The 20,502-nt window shown below is 49.8% G+C and overlaps 1 protein-coding gene across 2 annotated transcripts in view; it reads right to left on the reverse strand.

Annotated features, from left to right (window-relative positions):
* Positions 1-20,502, reverse strand: part of SLC7A9 (solute carrier family 7 member 9) — an 824,809-nt gene that overhangs the window by 535,796 nt on the left and 268,511 nt on the right. For both annotated transcript variants that reach the window (XM_078669571.1, XM_078669572.1), the window contains exon 3: positions 7,581-7,728. In XM_078669571.1, coding sequence (XP_078525697.1) covers positions 7,581-7,728 — 148 coding nt within the window. The remainder of the gene's footprint in view (positions 1-7,580; positions 7,729-20,502) is intronic.

A 20,502-nucleotide genomic window follows, 5' to 3' on the forward strand; every position in this document is an offset into this window, starting at 1 on the left:
ACATCATCCTATTTCCATATATAAGGCGACATGTATGTATACATTTAGAGGGCAACATGAACATTAAGAAGGCAGAAAATTCAACCACTTGCCCCATATCCTCTGGAACTTTCTCAGACACCCCCGGGCCTCAAACAGGGGTTCTTCTTGGGTGGCGCACCAATCCACCCCTCGTCCCCACTTCCGCAGGGTAGGGGGTCTGGTGCTTGCCCATGCCGCCGCTATGTCGCGTTTGGCAACTGCGAGAGCTGTGCCCAAAAAGAGCTTGTCAGCTCCAGAGCCGTCTAAGCTATCGAAGACACCAAGGAGCAGGCACATGGGGTCGTGGGGAACCTACCAGCCTAGGGTCTGGGTAAGCTCCGCTTCTATACTGGACCAAAACGAAGCAAGGGCCGGGCAGGTCCACACCATATGAAAAAAATCTGCAGGGGCCTGACCACAGCGAGCACAGTCAGGGGAGGGGCCCAATCGTGGCCTATGTAGGCGTACTGGGGTGAGGTAGGCTGTGTGGAGGTAGTATAGTTGGATGAGGCGAAGCTTGGAGGAGGTCGTAAGGGTTTTGGGGGCCATAAGGGCGTCCCGCCAATCCGCTTCTTCCAGGGGGCCCAACCACCCCTCCCAGCGGGCTCGGACTGTGTCCAGGTTGGTTGGGATGTTGTTAATCAGAGATCGGTATATCCTCGAGACCCCTCCCCGCCCCAGGTCTCCCATAAGTACCTGCGCCTCTAGTGGGCTGAATTCAGGTATTGATGTACCGGGGAGGGATATGTGCCGTGAATGCGTGGTGGAGTTGGAGGTATCGATAGAATTGGGAGGTGTGGAGGGAATTACACTTTTGTTAGTCAGTAAAGGTCCGAACGTGATCTCCCACCCAAACATCCCCAAGGAGAGAGATTCCAACGTGGTCCCAGGACCGGAAGCTCATGAGGGAGGACGTCACTCGGAGCCATGTACCCTGCCAAAGGGGTGTGTGTTGAGTAAGTTGTCTATCCCAACGGGTGTGCCGGAGGGCGGAGCGCCAAGCCACCAGTACTGGTCTAGTGATCGGCGAAGTGTGAGCGGTATAGGTACGCTGTCGAGATAGGCATGCAGCTGTGAGAAGTCCACGTACCAAAGCTCAGTTCGGTAAGCTGGGTCCGACCAGCCTCCTGTATACCAATCATGGACTACGAGGAGTCTGGTTGCTAAGTAATAAAGGTGTAAATTAGTCACTCCCATGCCACCGTCGAAGGGCGGGATCCGACATTGAGCCAGGGCAATGCGCAATTTCCCATGCCCCCAGAGGAATCTGGTGAGAGCTCAGTCGAAATCTCGCAACCAACTCCCCGAAAGGTGGAGGGTAATGTTTTGGGGGATATAAAGGAAGCGGGGGAGAATCATCATTTTAAAAAGGGCGCTATGGCCTAGGGGATTAAGCGGCAGAGCTTGCCAGCGTTTAACATCAGTTTTGGCTTTGGAGATCAGGGGAGTGATATTCAGAGCCCATTCCAACTCCGGTAGGAGGACTATCCAAATCCCCAGATATTTAGAGGACTGTCTCCTGATGGAAATGGTGGATTTCCACTCGAAGCAGGCTCTCAATATGTGGAGAGGGACAAGGATGGATTTGGTAGGGTTAAGTCGGAGTCCGGAAAAGCTTTCATATCTTCGAAGTATCTCTAGACAGCGGGAACCGAATGCTCTAGGTTGGCCATAAAAAGGACATCATCCGCATAGAGGGCTATTTTATCCACATGATGGGGGCCCCAGGACCAGCCTTGGACTGCCATGTCAGAATGGATGAGACAGGCCAGGGGCTCCATGGCCAGCGCAAATAGCAACGGTGAGAGAGGATACCCTTGACGTGTGCCTCTCCTGATCGGGAAAACATCAGGAACACATCAGAGAGGGCCCCGTTGATAAGGACCCTAGCCCGTGGATTAGAATACAGAAAGCGAACGGCATATAGGAACAGGGGACCAATGCCCATCAGTTGGGGAAAGTCCGCGAAGTAAGACCAATCGACTGTGTCGAAGGCCTTTTCAAAGTCCAGTAGCAATAGAGCAAGGTACGGGGGCAGGTGTTGGCGGTGGGCCAGAGCGAGGTGCAGCGCTGTATACAGTGCCGAGTACCTCGCGACGGCATTAAGCCGCATTGGTCTGGGTGGACTAGTTTATGGAGGAGGGGGCGAAGACGCTGGGCTATCACCGTTGCAAAAAGTTTAATTTCAGTATTTATAAGGGAGATTGGACAGTAATTCCTGCAGTAAGGTGAAGGTGGCTGGGTCTGTGGGATAACGACAATGGTGCCAAGTCAGTCTCGGGGGGGGGGGGGGAGGGGGGGCACCCTACTCGGCCACATATCGGAAGAGCTCAGTTAGATGAGGGACTAAGGAGTTTCTAAAGGGTGCATAATATTCCAATGGGAAACCGTCGGGCCCCGGCGTCCTCCCAGAGTTCATTCCTGAGATCGTGTCGTGAATCTCATCTGAGGTAAGGGAGAGGTCTAACTACTTTGACTCCACCTCAGTGAGGCAGGGAAGACGGACGTTTGCTCTCTCCAGCACAGCCGACAGGGAGGCTTCCAGGACCTTAGCGGAGTAAAGGTGGGAATAGTAATCAGCAAACTTCTGGGCGTTGGCTCGCGACATGTAGAGAAAGGTACCTGTAGAGTCCTGAATTTCAGGGATGATTCTATGTGCTCTGGGGTAGGAGACGAAGTTGTGGAGAAGCTTCCCATTTTTATCCACCAACCATAGATGCGTGCCATGGAAGAGCGCCACATCATCTTGGCTGACTCCAGAGAGATGTTACCGATTTCATCTCTAAAGGCCGCCAACTGCCTAGAGAAGCGAGCGTCAGATGTATACGTAGAAGTCATTTACGGCCGTAGGGCTTGCGCTTCCAATCTAGCCAAACGGGCAGTTTGCTCAGTCTGCTTCGAGTGCACCAAACCTCTAGCCACCCCACGGAGAGTTGCCTTGCCGGCCTCCCATAACACGCCTGGGGAAGAGACCGACCCATGATTGACCCTGAACTGCTGGTCCTGGAGAAACCAGGCAATTAATCGCTATATTGGTTGCGTGGCGGTCCGTGATCCCCAAAGGCGTAAGGAGAGGGGCGAGTGGTCTGACAGTCCACGAGGGAGAATCAAGACATGGGAGATGATATGGCAATCAAGTGCAGGAAGGAGAAATACGTTGTTGCGAGAGTGGGTGTGGTGGGCCGCGGAAGTGTGGGTAAATTGTCTGTCCCGGGGATGCCAGATCTGCCAGGCGTCAAAAAGGCCAAAGGCTCTGGTCCAGTCCAAGAGTTTGGAAGCATGGGACAGTCGTGTCGTGGATGGGGCACCAGTCGAGTCAAGTTGCAGCTGTAAGACTGCATTAAAGTCACCCCTATGATGGTCTGTCCCTGAGGTAGGGCTGAAATTGTCTCACTGAGGCAGCGCAGGGTCTGGAAAAGGGCAGCGGGGGGAACACAGACTTAGGCAAAATTGATGGAGTGGCCCTCAAGAGTACTGGAGACGGTCACGTACCGTCCTTAGGAGTCAGTTCTGATCTGTGTGGGGGTAAAGGGGAGACCTCTCCGCAGCATCACAGCCACTCCCCGGGTGCCACGACTGAAGCCGGAGTGGCACACCCTATCAAAGCCATATTGAGCCAGGAAAGGGCACTGGCTACCTAGGAGATGAGTCTCCTGGAGCAAGAGGACATCAGGCGCGTAGCCTTGGGAAAATTTGAGAACGGCAGTGCGCTTAATACGATCCAGCATGCCATTCATGTTCCAAGACAGAACGTGTAGCAACCTGTCTGTGTTAGCCATCTAGATCATGCATGGGACATGGGACGGGGTTGTACAAGGGAAGATATGCACCCTCCAATGGACGTTATTGCCATGCCGGGTCAGAGGTGGGGCCCGCGCTGGATGCTGTTGAGACTGTTGCTTGTGGATTTGTAAAACTTTGACAAGACGCTGAGTAAAACCATGGAACTGTAGCTCATGTGGAACTATGAGCAGAACCGGTTGTGGAGCGGGAGCTCCAACTCCTTCCCAACTCCCCCCACCCTACACTTCTGAAACTGAAGCATCTGTCGCCCTTAGGAAGGAACAAAAAGCAAAACAACTTAAGAGAGAGTAACAACAGCTAAGCTAAAACGTTTAGCTGGGTAATGCGTGGCATGGGCGGACCCTTCTGTTTCGTCGGATAATCTAATATCATCAGTGCGTATAAAGTTTATGAGTCCTGGACATGGTCCAAAGTGGCAGTGGCTCCGTCTGAGCTCACAAGGCTCACATCGACTCTCCCTCCCGAGCTTGGCATCCAGGGGCTTCTGGAGAGGTATGAGTCCAATTCAAGAGGGCGGGAGGAGGCGGGTGAAGTAGATCGCCGGTCCAGCAGTTCCAGTGAGCCGGCCCGGGTGCGAGTCCCCGGGGGCAGGGAAGATCCAGTGGGCTGTTGATGCGTAGGTCCGAGGGTAGGGGACTGCGAGAGCCCTCCTCGGCGATTGTGCCTCCTTTGGAATCTGGTGCGCCGCCGCTGCTGTTTGGGAGGAGGAGGCACCGTAGAGGGAGGCGGCTGAGTCGAGGAGGGGGCGGGCCAGGCCCACAAGGGCCGCTCCTCCATAAGCCACGTCCAGGCCGCTTGGGGGGACTCGAAGAAAATCGCTTTGTCCTGAAAAATAACAGGGAGGCGCACTGGAAAAAGGAGGCCATACCGTAGTCTGAGATTGCAGAGTTTTTGTTTGACCTCCAAGTACGTACGCCGTTGCGCTTGGAATTCTTTTGTATAATCGGGGAAGAGCATGATAGTCTGATTCTGGAATTTCAAGGGGCCATGGAGCCGCGCTTCCTTAAGGATGGTGTCTCTGTCCCTGGATTTATGAATTCTAATAATAATAGGGCGTGGTGGAGTGCCAATAGGGGGCTTCGGGCCAGGGAGCGGTGGGGTTGTTCAATCAAGAACCAGGAGGAGAGGGCATTACCGGGTAACCAAGATTTAAGCCATGTTTCAATGAAAATCCCTGTCTTCCCCTGCTCTATCCCTTCGGGAAAGCCTATAACGCGGAGGTTGTTTCGCCGTGAACGATTTTCCGCGTCCTTAGTGAGCCGATGTAGGTCTAAGGTGAGGCTTTGTAGACTGGCCATCTGGGTTTTCAATTGTCCTAGCTCATCCTCCATTGTGGAGATACGCGACTCCACCTCAGATACTCTTGCTGTGGCATTTCTAAGATTTTGGCGTATGAGGGCCACGTCCACTTGGACCTCTCCAATTTTACCCTCCACCGAGGCCTGAGAGGTGCTGATGGCCTGCAGGATAGTCGAGAGATCAGTGCCAGGGGCAGGAGAGGTACCAGGGATCCCTTCTCCCAGACCATGCTCTGTAGTGGTATATTGGTCCATCCTGGTCTGGTTGTGCGAGGCAGATGTCTTCGGAAGACGCTCCCTGCCCATCCAAAGCCCGCCGCCAGGGCCCGGTGGGCCGCCAATGGAGAGGAAAGCGCACCGGAGCCATCAGCAGGTTCAGCCAACCCCGGCGTGGAGCAGGGATCCTTTGTCAGACCCCAGGTGCAGGGCCCGTCAAACAAAAATCGCTGAGTGCAGGAGTGGCCAGCGATGGATCCAAAAGTGAAGGTTCAGTACAATGCGGGTATACCTCCCTCTGGGATTGGCCTACACCGCCTCAGCACTCCTCCCCTGAAACAGTCTTATGGGCTCTAGGAGTAGAGACTGTGGGAACGCGAAAGCAGTATCCCGTTGCGCCCGGCAGCCTTGAGTGCCAGGTCGGTGGATCGGGGGGACCTTTCCAGTCCAAAATATGGCAGTCGAAGTTTAGAGGGCCATGAATGATGGGGCACACATTCGAGCGCCAAGGCGGGGTCGGACATAAGTCACCCTGGGTGATAGCTCAGTCCGAAGGAGAATTCTGATGATGGATCAGCGATGAACCAGCCCCGTGGTCCAACGGGAGCGGAGGTCCACTCACCAATCAACGTCAGGCAAGAGGAGGAGGAGCGCTGGTCCACAACAGAGTCAGGTGGGGGCGGCCCCACCAGCTTCAGCACACCCTAAGGGATGTCCATCAGGCAGTGGCCCCGGGAGAGCCGCTGGCAGCTCTATCCGCCCCGGTCACTCCCCAAGGAAGGAGGGGGGGACCCCACGCCGCCGCAATAACAAACCCACAGCCCCTCAAACAGGTGATCAGGATGCCGGTGGTGGGCTCACAGCATCTGGGGGAGGGAAGGGCCACCAGCAAAATGGAGGGAGGGGGGGGCTAGGCCCCAACAACCAGAGCCTGCTGCCCGATCTAGCAGCTGAATGCCCCCCCCCCCACTCCCCAACGACAGCACAGCCCGCTCACCTCAGGAAAGCCAGGCCCAGCCCGTTGCCCTATGCTGCTCGATCAGGCAGCAAATGTCTCGAGCCTCCCGCCGTCAGCCCGGGCCTCAAGGCAGAAAGGTAATGACTGCCAGCGGGAAGGGAGGCTCAGAGGCTGCGCAGAATGGACTGCCTGGTAAGAGGCAGCCTCAAAGCCGATGGCAGACAGGCCATCCTCAGTGGAGTCCTTGAACAGATTTACTGAAGTTCTATTGTGTTGATATTGTGTATCTTGTTCTCTAATCTCATAAAGAGGTTAGTAGAGAGTGTTTAGAAATAAATACATATATTTTATATATACCTTGTGTGGTTCTCCTTTCATTTGGTCATTCAAGAGGTTATAATCTGGTAAATCAAGCTGCTTTACACTTCTTCAAGACCTAGCCTGAAGGCTGCTCTCCATAGCTACCACTAGGATAGCTTTCAATAAAGGTTGTCTCAAACCTATCATCAATAAGGGCTTTTTGGACTGGTGCAAGGTGCCCACTAGAACTAGTGGACAGCATATGCCAGGCCAACTTCTCACACTCCTTTTCAGAGTTCTTCGACCTCAATCTTGATTTCTTGAGTGGCTGGTCATATATAATATATGTTTTTCTGATGGCTCCTGTTGAGAAATTGGCCGCAGGGGAGGATTTATAAAGTAGAAGAAAGGTAGAGATGTTTTATTGTATTAAGAGTAAGACTGGTGTCTGAATGTGGTGGATGACATCATACAATGTACGTTAATTAAGAGGCAAAGAAGAGGCAATTTGAGTACTGAACATTACCAATAAGTACTCTGGGCATTACTACATTATTTACTTATGTGAACTTTCCTCCTACTCAAAAATCGATATCAGTATGCTTTGCACAACAGGAGTGAGTACACCTGTAAATCTGACTGTCATAGATTGCCAGGATTTCTCCTCTGGTTCTTGGTGAATTGAAAAAAGTCAGAAACACACTTGACACATAGTGTACACTGACATGAGAGCATTTCTAATTAGTGAAAGCCTTGCTTTATGAATCGAGCACACAATGAGCAACTAAACAGGTGATTTGTAGAGGAACCTTAACCGGTGACATAAAAGTGCAATCATTTATATTCAAGCGGTTCTTCGCTGAACTTTAATCAGCTTGTTCCATTTCACTAAAAATATTGAATTCTCTTTCAAAAATACACAATTTGCTATTAAAGTGCAGTTAAAGTCCATGTGAAAATGGGTGTTAATTGGTATTTCTTACCTAAAGTTGACAGGACTCCACAGAATGCCCAGATGATTAAGCAGGGCCCCACAGCTCCAACATTGGACAATACAGATTTTGGAGAAATAAAGATACCAGAACCGATAACTGTCCCCACGATCATGCTGATGCCACCGATCAGACCCACCTGAAAATAAATGCAACAAATTCCTATTATGTCATCATTTTTCCTGCTTAATGACTGTAACCATGGTGAAGCTGGATTACATGTCACGAAGGACAAAATATAACATCTATTTGCAAGATCATGTCTCCCCAGAAATAGATGAGCCGCCTCACTAGATACATTCTTTAAAACATTTTTATTGACATACTCAAAATGCAGAATTATACAACGTGCAGATAAATCATACAGTTACATAACCCATGTTTAAGGGTGTGCTCATCTTGATAGAACACTGGGTTCGGGCTGTCCCAGGATCGGAGGTTAGGATGTCGGTTTGCTAGCATTAGAATGCCATTTTATTTATTATAACCTGTTATCAATCCCAAAACAATGAGAGAAAGAGAAGAAAACTAAATACCCAGAGACTCACCACAATGGGTTTTACTAGTAGGGCAGCCTAAAATGTAGGGAGTAATTACCAGATTGTTGGTGTCTGGGAACGGGTGGTATTATGAAACAGCAAGGAAGAGGGCCGGAAAGTGTAGGAGGCGTAGGTGCTCATTTGCGCTGAAGGAGCTAGGGTGGTCAGGTGTCATCTCTGGTGAGTGCTGTGAAGTCATGAAGGATCATGTCACAGCAGGTCGGCAGGGGGTACTTCTGTAGAATTTGTGGAGGATTGCTATGCCTGTAATTCAGGTTACCTGGTTGTATTCATTCCAACCTTGTTTCAAAATTTCTTTTTGATACAGCGAGTTCTATTTTTTACATATGCAGAAGCAATAGTATGTGCAGTGGTCCTGAGGAAGGCCTTGGACTATCTAACGTCCAGTTGGCTGAATCATGTAGACCTGATTTTTCAGCAGTTTTTCTGTTAAAACTGCAATTGCACTGTTTTTAGTTTGGATAGCAAGAGATACCCATTAAAATACTTTCTCTCTTGGTATTCAATTTTAAATTGCACATTTCACTATTTTCTTTTCCTTGCACTGTGTTGTAGCCCTTGGTTACCTTAGTGTGTAACCAGGAGGAGATCCCAGATGATGAAGCATGTCATCTAGGTGAGTGATGGGAATCCGTCCTCCTTTTAGGATTTTCCCTATGTCTCTTTGTTCCTGTTGAACAAGAGTATATTTTTCCTTCCTCCCTTTCCAGCCTTTTGTCTATGAGCTCATTGCACTCGAAAATAAAAAAGTAATTTTTTGTAAAGTTACCTGGACCTTGTAGACCTGTGAACTCTTGCTAGTGGTAATTATGCTTCAGATGCGGAATATGTCCACGCTAGGTCTCTAAATGTTCCCGTAGACCCCCCTCTTCCGTTAGTTTTTTTTCTTTTTGGGTACTTTCGTAGCCCCAGGGCCAGCCTTTAGCATGGGTGAGCTGAGCCCAGGCCGCCAATTTCCTAACGGGCGCATGGAGCTGTGTGCATTAAGGTTATGCCAACAGCAGCACCCTTCTCATCTTGCACCAGCTTGTCCGTGTCCCTGCCTGTTCGTTTCTGTCTGATTTGTCAGTTTAAAGTGTGTTTAGTCATAGCTGCCAAGGTTTGAGATTGCTTATGAGTGACATTTTCATGATTTCACAACTAATCTTCATAAAATACAGTTTTGAAAATATGCATGTTCATGAAAACTGTCACTAGACAAAAACTCTGATCTTCCTCCAAGTAGTATGAGTGGAGGTTTGTGTTAATACCTCTTTGTGTGTTGTCTGTTATTCCTTCATTGTCTCTTATATTGTCTATGGGTGCTTCTTAGGTATGAGGTGCAACAAGCCTGTCCAGGAGCCTGCCCGGTCTCGGCTTCAGCATGGGTATGGGCCACGTGTGATGTTCAATACAAGCAGCAAAGTCGCTCTACCAGTGCAGCCTGAGTCTCTCAGTCTCTCTCTCTCTAAATGCCATCACACGAAATGTGGGGACTGCTACTGCATTTACCTCCTGACCCCTCTGGGATTCCTCAATTTCTCACAGTTGGTAGTCTGATTAGTCTGAATCCTACAACAGTGCTGATACATGCCTCTCGCAAGACTGCCTTGAAACCCTCCCTCTCCACTAAGGGAGAGGAGGCAGAGTTTGCGTTGTGTGCTAAGTAGGAAGTGAATATGTGTCTTGGATGGTGGATTTGAAGACAATGTCTTCTAACCACAGAGGTTGCAATTTCCATGCCAGGAACGCCCGTGTATAGCGGATGATGGTCAGAGAAAGTTTTACCTAGGTAGGATGAGCACATGGTCTGCGCTACACGATCCACTGAGAATACTAGACGGTTTAAATAAGTTTTAAGCCCATGGAGGCTGACTAGCTACATTAATAGATACTTCATGGTGGCTCTGATTAATTTATGTCACAAAGTTAACATAGTGCAAAATCTACTTTTTATGTCTTTTTTATTGCATTTCATTTTATAACAATGTATTGATCCAGAGAACAACAATTGCCAACCATTGTACATACATTCCCAGGTGACATGCCAGTTAAACATATAATAAACTCACATTGTAGGTATTACAATACCGTTTACATCACGCTAATTGGGCGGCTGGGGTTTCTTCCGGCAGCACAAGAAGGTACGCAGTGATTGGTGCCCAGAAATCTTTCAGTCTAGAGGAGCACGGCAGTTCCTCTCTATACGTTTCCAGTTGGGCTCTCCAGTATATGCCAAGTCCCTATACCAACGTTCAAGCTTGGGGTATGCCCTCTGTCCCCAACACATAGCAACCCTCCTCTTGGCCAGTAATAGACTGACCACCACTATTTTACTACTAGCTGGTTTCAATGACTTTACATAGCCCAATAAACATACTTTAGGATTGCAATGAACTGTTTCCATCACTACCTCTGTGAGAACTTGTAGGACCTGTTCCCAGTACTTGTATATCTGGGGGCAACCCAATGCCAGATGCAGGAAGTCAGACCCTGGGAGCCACATCTGACACAATTCTCCTCAGCTCTGAGATCATAATCCTGTAACCTGAATGGTGTATCGTGCATTTGCTGTATAACCTTGAAGTGTATAATACGTAAGTTCCCATTTGAGGTGAGTTCCCCAGTTTGTGTACAGCAGAATGACCATTCCACTTGGGTGAGGAACGATTCCAAAATGCCATTTCATTTGTCGCACAGCAGCTGTCTGGTCTGAGCTTCGTCTAGTTGTCATGCATTGTATAACCTGATGACAAGTTTTTGTCGAGTGGAAGTGGTCAGTAGCATCTGGAGTGCTTTCAGGGCTAGGGGTTCTGCCGGGAACTGTGGGTATAGTTCGTGTGTAGACGCAGATTTTTTTTTTTTTTTTTTTTTTTTTTTGGTTAAAAACTTTTATTGAGCAACAAAATCATGTGTACAGAGATGGGCCTACAACCACACGGGCTGGCCGCTAAAATCGGAGCATAACACGGTATAAAACAGTGGTCGCCACTCTGGCGGTCAGGCACAATCCGGATAGAAAATGTCGCCCACAATATGGAACAGGATAAGACATTTTTCTTATTTTAAAAAAACAACAAACAACAAAAACAAGGCGAAGGAGTTATACACAGAGAGTCAGCCCTGGAGGGGGGGGGGGGAAACGTCACTAAGCAGGAATACAAAGTCACAATCAGTAGGCTAAGTCAAGGCGGGGGGACAGCGGGGAGGTCAATCAAACCAAAGGACAATATACAAAAGTTCAGGAACGCCAATCTAGGGTGACAAGGGAATATCAGGGGCCTCCACCAGGGGAGGAGCACAAATACATCAAACCAAAGGACAGTATACAAAAGTTCAGGAACGCCAACCTAGGGTGACAAGGGATTATCTGGGGCCTCCACCAGGGGAGGAGCACAAATATCCCCGCGATAGGCATTCCACTGACACCAGATCTTCGTCCATGCCCTAGGTCTGCCCCTGGCTGTGTAGACAGTCTTTTCACGGAACATAGACCAGTCCATGTTTTCTTCCCACACGGAGACAGTGGGGGGCCTGTGCGAGCCCCAAAGTTGCGCTATGTCCCGTTTCGCCACCATATACCCCAGGGTCGCCCACCTGGTTTGGGCCACAGAACAATCGGTAGGTTCCCAAACATTCAACAAACATCTCCTTGCCTCCGGCACCAGGGCAATTCCAGTCACAGCAGCCATCACCGCAAGTACCCCCGTCCAATAGGCAGCCACCCTCTGACACTCCCAAAGAATGTGGAGAAACGTGGCACTCATCCCACACCCACGCTTGCAGAGGCCATCCGGGGAAAAACCCATCACAACCAAACGAGGACCAGTAACATACACCCGGTGGAGGATCTTGAGCTGAACAAGACGGAGACGGGCCGGAATGGCGACCTCCTTCGGAGAAGATAGCGCCAATTGCCAATCCTCGTCATCCAATTCCAGCCCGTCGCCGACCCATGCCTCCCGAAGTCGAACGAGCAAGTCCGTGCGATTGTGAATAAGCTTCTTATAAATCAAGGAGATAGTGCTATCAGGGATATGGCCGTCCAGGATACGATCTTCGAGGGGGCAGGACTCGGGGACCGTGGTACCGGAAGGCAGAACAGAAGTGAGGGCATGACGGACCTGTAAATATCTAAAAAATTCCCTATCACTCAGGTCATAATCATTCCGAAGGGCCTCGAAGGACTTTACCGTTCCATTCGCACACACGTCACCCACTCTACAGATCCCAATCATGTCCCAGCGGTCCAACCCCTTCGTTGTCCACAGACATCCCAAAAGCTCCGACGCGAAAAGCGGAGTCGCCAGCGTCAATCGTTCATCCCACCCTAAGCTCACATTCGCAGCGCGCCACACACGAACCGCGATTCTAGTCGGTCCCGTAAGGTGGAGCCCAGACGACCTAGAGTAAAGCGCTCTATTAAAGTCACCACCCGGTAGCTGGAGTCTGTCCATTTCAAAAGCCGGATCCGGACCCGGGGAATACATCGAATGGTTAATGGCAGACAGTTGCGTAGCCCAATAATATCTCCTGATATCAGGAAGTGCTATGCCCCCGTCATACCAAGGGATGGTGAGCTTCGCAAGTGCAATACGTGGGCGCCCGTCCCAAATCAGTTGCCTTTGTAGACTCTCGACCTCACGGAAATAAGTAGCGGGGATATCGTCATAGCAATTCTGGAGCGCGTAAAGGAATCGCGGCAAGGACATCATCTTGAAAAGGGCGGCCCTGCCCAGCAGCGACAAGGGTAATTTACGCCAGCGAGCCACGTCCAGCCTCAATCTATGAAGCGGGGGAAGGAGATTACGTTCAAATCTGAGCGACGAATCCAATGTAATAAAAAACCCCAAGTATTTGAAACCGGACTGAACAACCTGGATGGGAAATCTATTCGGCAACGGGGGCAGATCACCCGAAATAGCATAGACGCAGGATTTAGCCCAGTTTATAATCAAACCAGAATTCTTACCAAACGAGGCGAGAACGTCAAACAGGACATTCAAAGATTTACGCGGGGAAGTAAGATAAAGAAGAATGTCGTCTGCATAAAGCGAAACACGGTCCTCAAAATCTGGGGACCAACGTATACCCTTGAGAGAAGGTTCCCAGCGAATCCACGCAGCTAGCGGCTCTAACGCGAGAGCAAAAAGTAGTGGAGACAAGGGGCACCCCTGTCTGGTCCCCCTACCAAGGGGAAAGGGAGCCGACACTCGACCGTTAACCACGACCTGTGCCAGGGGGTCGGTATACAGCAGCTTCACCCACCCGATGAACCCCGGGCCAAAACCAAACTTCTCAAGAGCCGCCCAAAGGTTGGGCCACTCTATCGTGTCGAAGGCCATCGAGGCATCTAATGAAGCCAAAATGGCCGGCTCCGTCAGAAGCCCCGCCCTCGCGATGGCTCCATGAAGGCGACGCAGATTAAGAGCTGTGTTACGGTGCGGGATAAATCCGGATTGGTCCGGATGAATCAAGTCACTAATGACCGTTAGGAGGCGAGTAGCCAGGACCTTGGCAAGAACCTTAGGCTCGACATTTAACAGGGAGATGGGTCTATATGACGAACAAAGATCCCGGGGCTTACCATCTTTAGGAATTACCACAATCGTGGCCAGACGCTGGTCATAAGGGAGAGCACCCCGCTCACGGGACTCCGAAAACATTGTTCGAAGATAGGGCGCAATCCGATCAGGGCGCAGTTTGTATAACTCGATTGGCAAACCGTTCGGGCCCAAAGCCTTGCCCGAACGGAGAGAGCGAATAGCAGTCGCGATTTCGTCCGTAGAGAACGGGGCCTCCATGGAGGACCGCTCCAAGTCGGAGAGGCAGGGCAAAGCTATGTCGCGCAGCAAGAGGCGAGAGTCGTCTTCGTCCCTTACCGACACTGGGGAGTAAACCGCACGAAAGTAGTCCGCAAAACATTCCACTATTCCAACCGGGTCCGTCACCCGCACACCATTCAAAGTCTGAATCACAGGCACCACTCGATTCGCCCTCTCTTTCTTGTCCAACCAGGCAAGTAACTTACCCGCTTTGTCCCCAACATCATACAGACGACCCTGTTGCTCCCTAAACATCATTTTGGCCGCATCTGTGACCAGAGACTTATAGGCAAATTGCTTCAGACCCAGGGCATGGAGTTTGGCACGAGTGACACTCGATTCCAGGTCAGCTTCCATATCAAGTATTTCCATCTCAAGATCCACCACCTCCCGATTCCTTGCCTTTTTGGTTTCAGCAATAAGGGACAGAGCCTGCCCACGACTTACTGTCTTAAAAGCCTCCCATAGGGACACAGCAGAAGAGACAGACCCCTCGTTATCCAGAAAGTAATTGTCCAGGGACGTAATCAATTGACCACGGGTCTCAGGGGAGGCCAGGTACCAAGGGTTGATAGGAGCCACCCGGCCCACCGCCTCCACCCCCACATCGAAACAGAGCCAGAGCGGAGAATGGTCCGAGATGCCCCGGGGGAGGTGCCTAATCTCCCGGACAGCCGACGACTGTTCAGCTGGCATGAGGAAGTAATCTAATCTAGACAAACTCCCATGGGCCCCAGAGTGGAAAGTATACCGAAGTTGAGTGGGGTGCATGAGTCTCCAGCAGTCCACCAAACCAAAGGTATCCAAAAAGCCACCCAGCCATAAATGGGTCGATGGAATATCCCTAGGGGGGTAACGATCACTCAGACCAGAGAGAACAGAATTAAAGTCACCAGCCATGAAAAGAGCACCATCAGGGAGTCCCAACAAAACTCGGCCCAAATCAGAGAAGGTAGGGGTCTGCAGGCCAGGGGGCACATAGACAGTGAACAGGGAAAGGGTCTTGCCCTCATATCGTCCCACGCGGACGGCATAGCGCCCCCGATCATCGAGGATCACATCATCTATTGCAAGGGGAAGAGAAGCCCGGACAAGGATGCCCACCCCCCTAGAACCCGTTGTAAACCCTGAGTGCGCAACAAGACGATAGCCCCACCTATTCATCGCACGACAAGTATTGCCCACTAGGTGCGTCTCCTGCAGAAAGACAATATCGGGAGACAAACGTCGCAGACATCGCAACACCACCCCTCGCTTTATACGATCCCCTAGACCATTGACATTCCATGAAATAAACCTCAACCCGCTACCCCCCATCCCACGAAGTAATGCAGAAACCACCCCCCAATGAGCATGACCCTGAAAGTACAAATAGCAAAATAGAATCGCCTTGAAAAAACAAAACACAAACTACAAACGCCCCAACAACCCCCCCCCAACACCCCAGGAAACACCCCCCGCCCTGCACCCCTGCAGTAGACAAAAAAGCCACCCCAACATGCAGTGTGCCTGTCGCCCAGAAACCCCCATTCTACAAAAAGACCCCAGAGGAGGAAAAGGCCCTGTCCCACCCGCCACCCCGACAGAAATAAGGGGAGAAGAGAGTACACAGAAAACAAATCACTCAAATACAGAACCCAGGAAGAAATTACATAATACGGAAACCGGGGCCCAGATAACAAGTTCAACTCTCCACGCCACCCTCGGCACCACCCGGGTGCTCGGTGGGATCAGCGAAATTAGGCCGGTCCGGCAGAGAGTCCAGCCAGTCATTTACCGAATCAGGTCGATCAAAGAAAAGGGTCCGTTCATTGTACTCCACTCGCAGCCTGGTAGGAAAAAGCATGGCGTATCGCAGACCCAGGTCCCGAAGACGCTTCTTGACTCCACGGAAGCCCATTCGCTGCCTCTGCACCAGCTGTGAGAAGTCCGGATAGAAGTTCACCGTGGCATTTTCGAAGGCCACCGGGCCCTTAGCTCTCGAGGCCTGCAGGATAGCGTCTCGGTCCCTATAGTAAAAAAGTTTTGCGACAATGGGCCTCGGCGGGGCGCCCGGCTTGCCCTGGCCACCGGGAACACGATGGGCACGTTCCACCGCAAAGAATTTGCTCAATCCGGATGGAGAAAGGTAGTTTTGTATCAAGTCCTCAACCAGGAGATCAACAGAATGCGGATCAGGATTTTCCGGGACACCAATAACACGGACATTACAACGCTGTGCCCTGTTTTCAAAATCCTCCAAGCGCTGAGTCATGAAATCGTTCACCTTTCTGAGGTTTCCGATCTCCGTCTGTATCTCCGAGACGTCGGCCGTGAGGCTAGATGACTTGAGGTGCAATGACTTCACCTTCTCATTGGTTTTAGATAAGTCGGCCCGAATCAGGTTCACATCAATAGCCACAGTGTCAATTTTGTGGGCCAGAGCTTCATACTGTTGGCCGATGGTTTCTCTCATACCTGAGATGGCGCCCATGATGTCCTGCAGGGACGGCTCCGCCGAAGCCTCCGAAGGGTGCCCCACTGCACTCTGGCCAGACAAGGCGGCACCGGGGGACACCTTCGACTGTGTGTACCGGTCCATGATATTAGACTGGACCAGGCCCCCGCGAAGGGGCGTCTTGGTCTTCCGCCGCTCCTGGTCCCCCCTGCCAGTCATATCGGAGACCGCGTCCCCACGGGACCCACGCGACCTGGTGAAAATGGCCACAGGAAGACAGGGCGCCGGAGCCAGAAGTCAGCAGCGAGGGCAAGACGAGGTGCGAACCGGCCCAGAGGGACACGAAGCAGACAAAAGGCTCAACTGCGATCTCGCGCCGCTGGACTCAGTACCGGCCAGACACCTCCGTTGGAAGACAGAGCCTGAGTCAGAATCGAAACCGAAAGTTAAGAGGGGGACCCATGAGTCGAGTCCCCCTGCCGCTGTTGTTCAACTCCGACACGGCAACAGAGCCCCACCAAGACCTGGGCGCGCCACCAAGGCGGGCCCCGAAAGTTTGAGTCGATGTAGCTTCGGTGCCCCTTGTCCAATTCAAAATCCGAAAACAATATTAAGATCAGCCCAGGTTCCTCTCCATTAATCCTTGTGAGAAATCAGGATATGTTCAGGATATCATGCCGGGAGTGGCGGGGGTCCGGAGAGCGCTGTGCTCACGCGGCCATCACGGATGCCCGCCAAGCTCCTCCCCCTAGACGCAGATTTTTAAAGTGTAACAGGGGAGCGCTGCTCTGCTGTGGAGTGATTGCGGCCCATTCAATGAATTTCCCATCTGGGAAAACATCTCCCATTGTGTACAACGCTGCCTTAGCTAGCAGGCATATTGCTAATTCTACTTACATAAAAAGAACATACTTTTGATACAAATGTGGATGGAAACATTTGTTAAGCATGTTTGTAAATGATCTTTCATTACATATGGTTCCATCCACTTTGAACATATTATTGACTAAGATACACTTGTTATTGTACAGGAGAGTTTATTGCACAGGTTCTCCTATATGTAACATTTGATGTGTACCATTTAAACGCCTTCTTGAATCTGGCATTAGTCTCTGGTAAATTCAATATGTTGGATCTTAGGGAATTTGCTGTAAAACCTAACACCGTTTGTCGTCACTTTAGGCTGTTTTGTGGTTTCACCGCATCACACACATCTTTTGAATACCACAGCATTCTGTTTGCCAGTTGGACACTGTTGTGCACACCAACAAACATTGCTTCTTCTTCAGTAACTGCTTTGTCTTGTGAGTTTTTTTCAATGTGCTTACCAGTTGACGTTAGAGGCTTGGTCAAGTAAGGGGGGCACTTACAATAACTAAGCTGGGCTAGCAGGCGAGCCCTTCAAAGTATTCATTGAACCGGTATTGGTATGACAGATACCTTTAGTACGCAGTGTACTCCGCTCTCGTCCGCAATGACCACCTGTAATACTGCCACCTTCCTCTACAGATGTGCGCACCTTACTAAAGGCCTCCAGTGCGAGGTCTTTCTGCTGTTTGGTCGCACTCCGTTTTTAGGTACCGCCTGATGGCGAACATGTGTGGTACGGCCCTTCTGGTGTGTGTCGGTGCAAGCTGTGATGTCTTGTCAGTCTTCCGTGTGCCTCGACTGGACATTCTCCCTGGCTTCATTTAACCCACACTTATTTTGCTCCAGCGACAACGTCTGGATATTTGTGTGTCAACATACACTGTAACGTGGTTTTGTTCATTTTCTCTTCCCTGGTTGTTGCGCAGTGTATCAGCAGGTTATTGGAAACTTGACTGCCACCCTCTGTATTGTTTTGTTCAAAGCTATTCTTTATGTGGAGAAGCTAGTGGATATCCTTCAGTGAATTGTACAGGGTTATGGACTTTGATTTTTTGTTATCAATTCATGTACAAATGTACAAAGGTACAGTGGGGTTCTGTTGTGTCCAGATCCCATCCTCGTCGCCAAAATATGTTGTGTCCTTACACAGGTTGACACAGATAGCCAGGTAGAGTTTAGTAGACTTCTTTATTAGTTCCAAGTAAATATGTACATCAGCCCTTATTCATGTTGCCAGCCATCTCTCCAGCCCCACCAGGAGCAGCCTCCCTGCTGATCAGCCCATCCCCAAATGTCACCACTCATCCACACAGGGACCAAGGCATTCTATTCATCACTTTCACACCAACATTCTGTTACCATATCACTCTGGCTGAGCAGCTAGGAGACAGCTAGGCTGAATTACATACAATGATGCTTAAGAGGATATAACAGGTTCCCTCCCACACAGCTGACACCCATTCTAAGGCTTCGGCAGCCGGTGTGAATGTACCTAATTCCAAGTTACACTACTCTCCCATGAATGCACGTTTCCTCCCTAAACACAAATTTGAAATAGCTGACTTCATAGACAGCCAGAAACTCGAAATGCTATTCCTGACGGAAATAAGTACAGACCCAGCGCCTATTCCAGATTTTTCTGTAGCAGTATCTACCGGATATTCAGTTTATAAATTGGACAAAAGAGGTGGTGGACTGGCCCTAATATACAGTGACTGCTTCACAGCACTCTTTGAAACAGTCCCTTCTCCAGACTGTGAAGCTTTCCTCTTAAACCTTGAACTTACCAATCTGTTTGTACCTACAGCGGAGACCGAGCAACCTTGGCCGATGCCCGGTGGAGCTGTCCTATGCAGCTATAGAGGAGTCCGGCCCCTTGGCCGTCACCTACACAGCTGGTTATCTGACATTGTTTTCCTCTTCTCCCCGTTCGTGTCTCCTTCACTCCCCCTGTGATTCTTTGAGTCAAACGGTTGTAACTATGTAACCTGTAACTCGCTGATTCAACTGATATAACTATGTATCCTGTAACTTGTTGATCCTCATGTAAAGCACTCTGATACCTCCGGGTCTAGCCAGCGCTATATAAAACTTTGCACAAAAAAAAAAAAAATTACTCAAAAGCATGCTACTATACCACCCACCAGGCCCCAGAGGTGGATTTGTGAAAAACATTGGTACCCTATTAGAGGCTAGCGTTTACAAAAATGACATTACCATACTAGGGGACTTGTGGCTTCTTCAGAAAAGGACTCAAAGGCCCTCCATGATACAGTGAGTATGCTAGGACTTACTCAAATAATCAATGAAGCCACACACTCAGCCAGACATACTATAGATGTCCTCTTTACTATTAAATCCTTGATTGCTATCACTGAGGTCTGCCACTAGTCTGGTCAGATCATCATGCAATTATCTTCAAACTGAATATTCCGCAAAAATTTGCTATGAGCTCAGGACTAGGACATTCCACCCAATTACGGCCATAGAAGACAATTGATAACCTTCTCACTTAGCAGATGGTATGAACACAACCTAGTCTTCCACATGATACTAAGCAAGCTTCCCGACAATATACAAACTGACTAAACTCTGCCAAACTAGCTCCATATGAAAAATCCTCTAACAACAGGAACAAACCCTCTGCACCTTGGTTTACTGAGGCCCTTAGGCTAGAATAACAACATTGTAGAAGGCAGGAAAGACCCTGGCACTCTCGAAGCGATTCTCTCAAGAAAAGCTTGTACAAACTTGCACTGTCCAAATACAACGATCTACTGTTTAAGGAAAAGAGCAACTATTTGACCCTACAAATAGAATCATCTAAAGACTCCACAAAGGAGCTCTTCCAACTAGTTACTTAACTTACACACTAGCAGGCAGTAAAGTAATAAATCATTCCTAAGCTTTCGTTGATACAATGACTCAGGGCTTTTGGGATAAAGTCAAGCAAATTTGCTCTAAGTTTGAGGCCTCAAACACTTCAGATGTTAGGTTTGATACCAACCCAAACAGGTCAATTTCATCCAGATGGCCTTCACGGAATTCTCCCCAGTCACTCCTGATCAGATAGCAAAAATGATCATTAGTGCCAAGTCAGGTTTTCCCCGGGATCCTTGCCTCCAAGCTCTAAAACTGGTTCCTGGGCTAATAGTAACAAATGTCTCTGCCATTTTTAACTCCATGTTTATTACAGGAGTCTATCCCTCTCAATGGAAAAGATCCTTCATTCTCCCTCTTAA

This window comes from Lissotriton helveticus, chromosome 12 (assembly GCF_964261635.1).
Source record: "Lissotriton helveticus chromosome 12, aLisHel1.1, whole genome shotgun sequence".
In the NCBI taxonomy this organism is placed as follows: domain Eukaryota; kingdom Metazoa; phylum Chordata; class Amphibia; order Caudata; family Salamandridae; genus Lissotriton; species Lissotriton helveticus.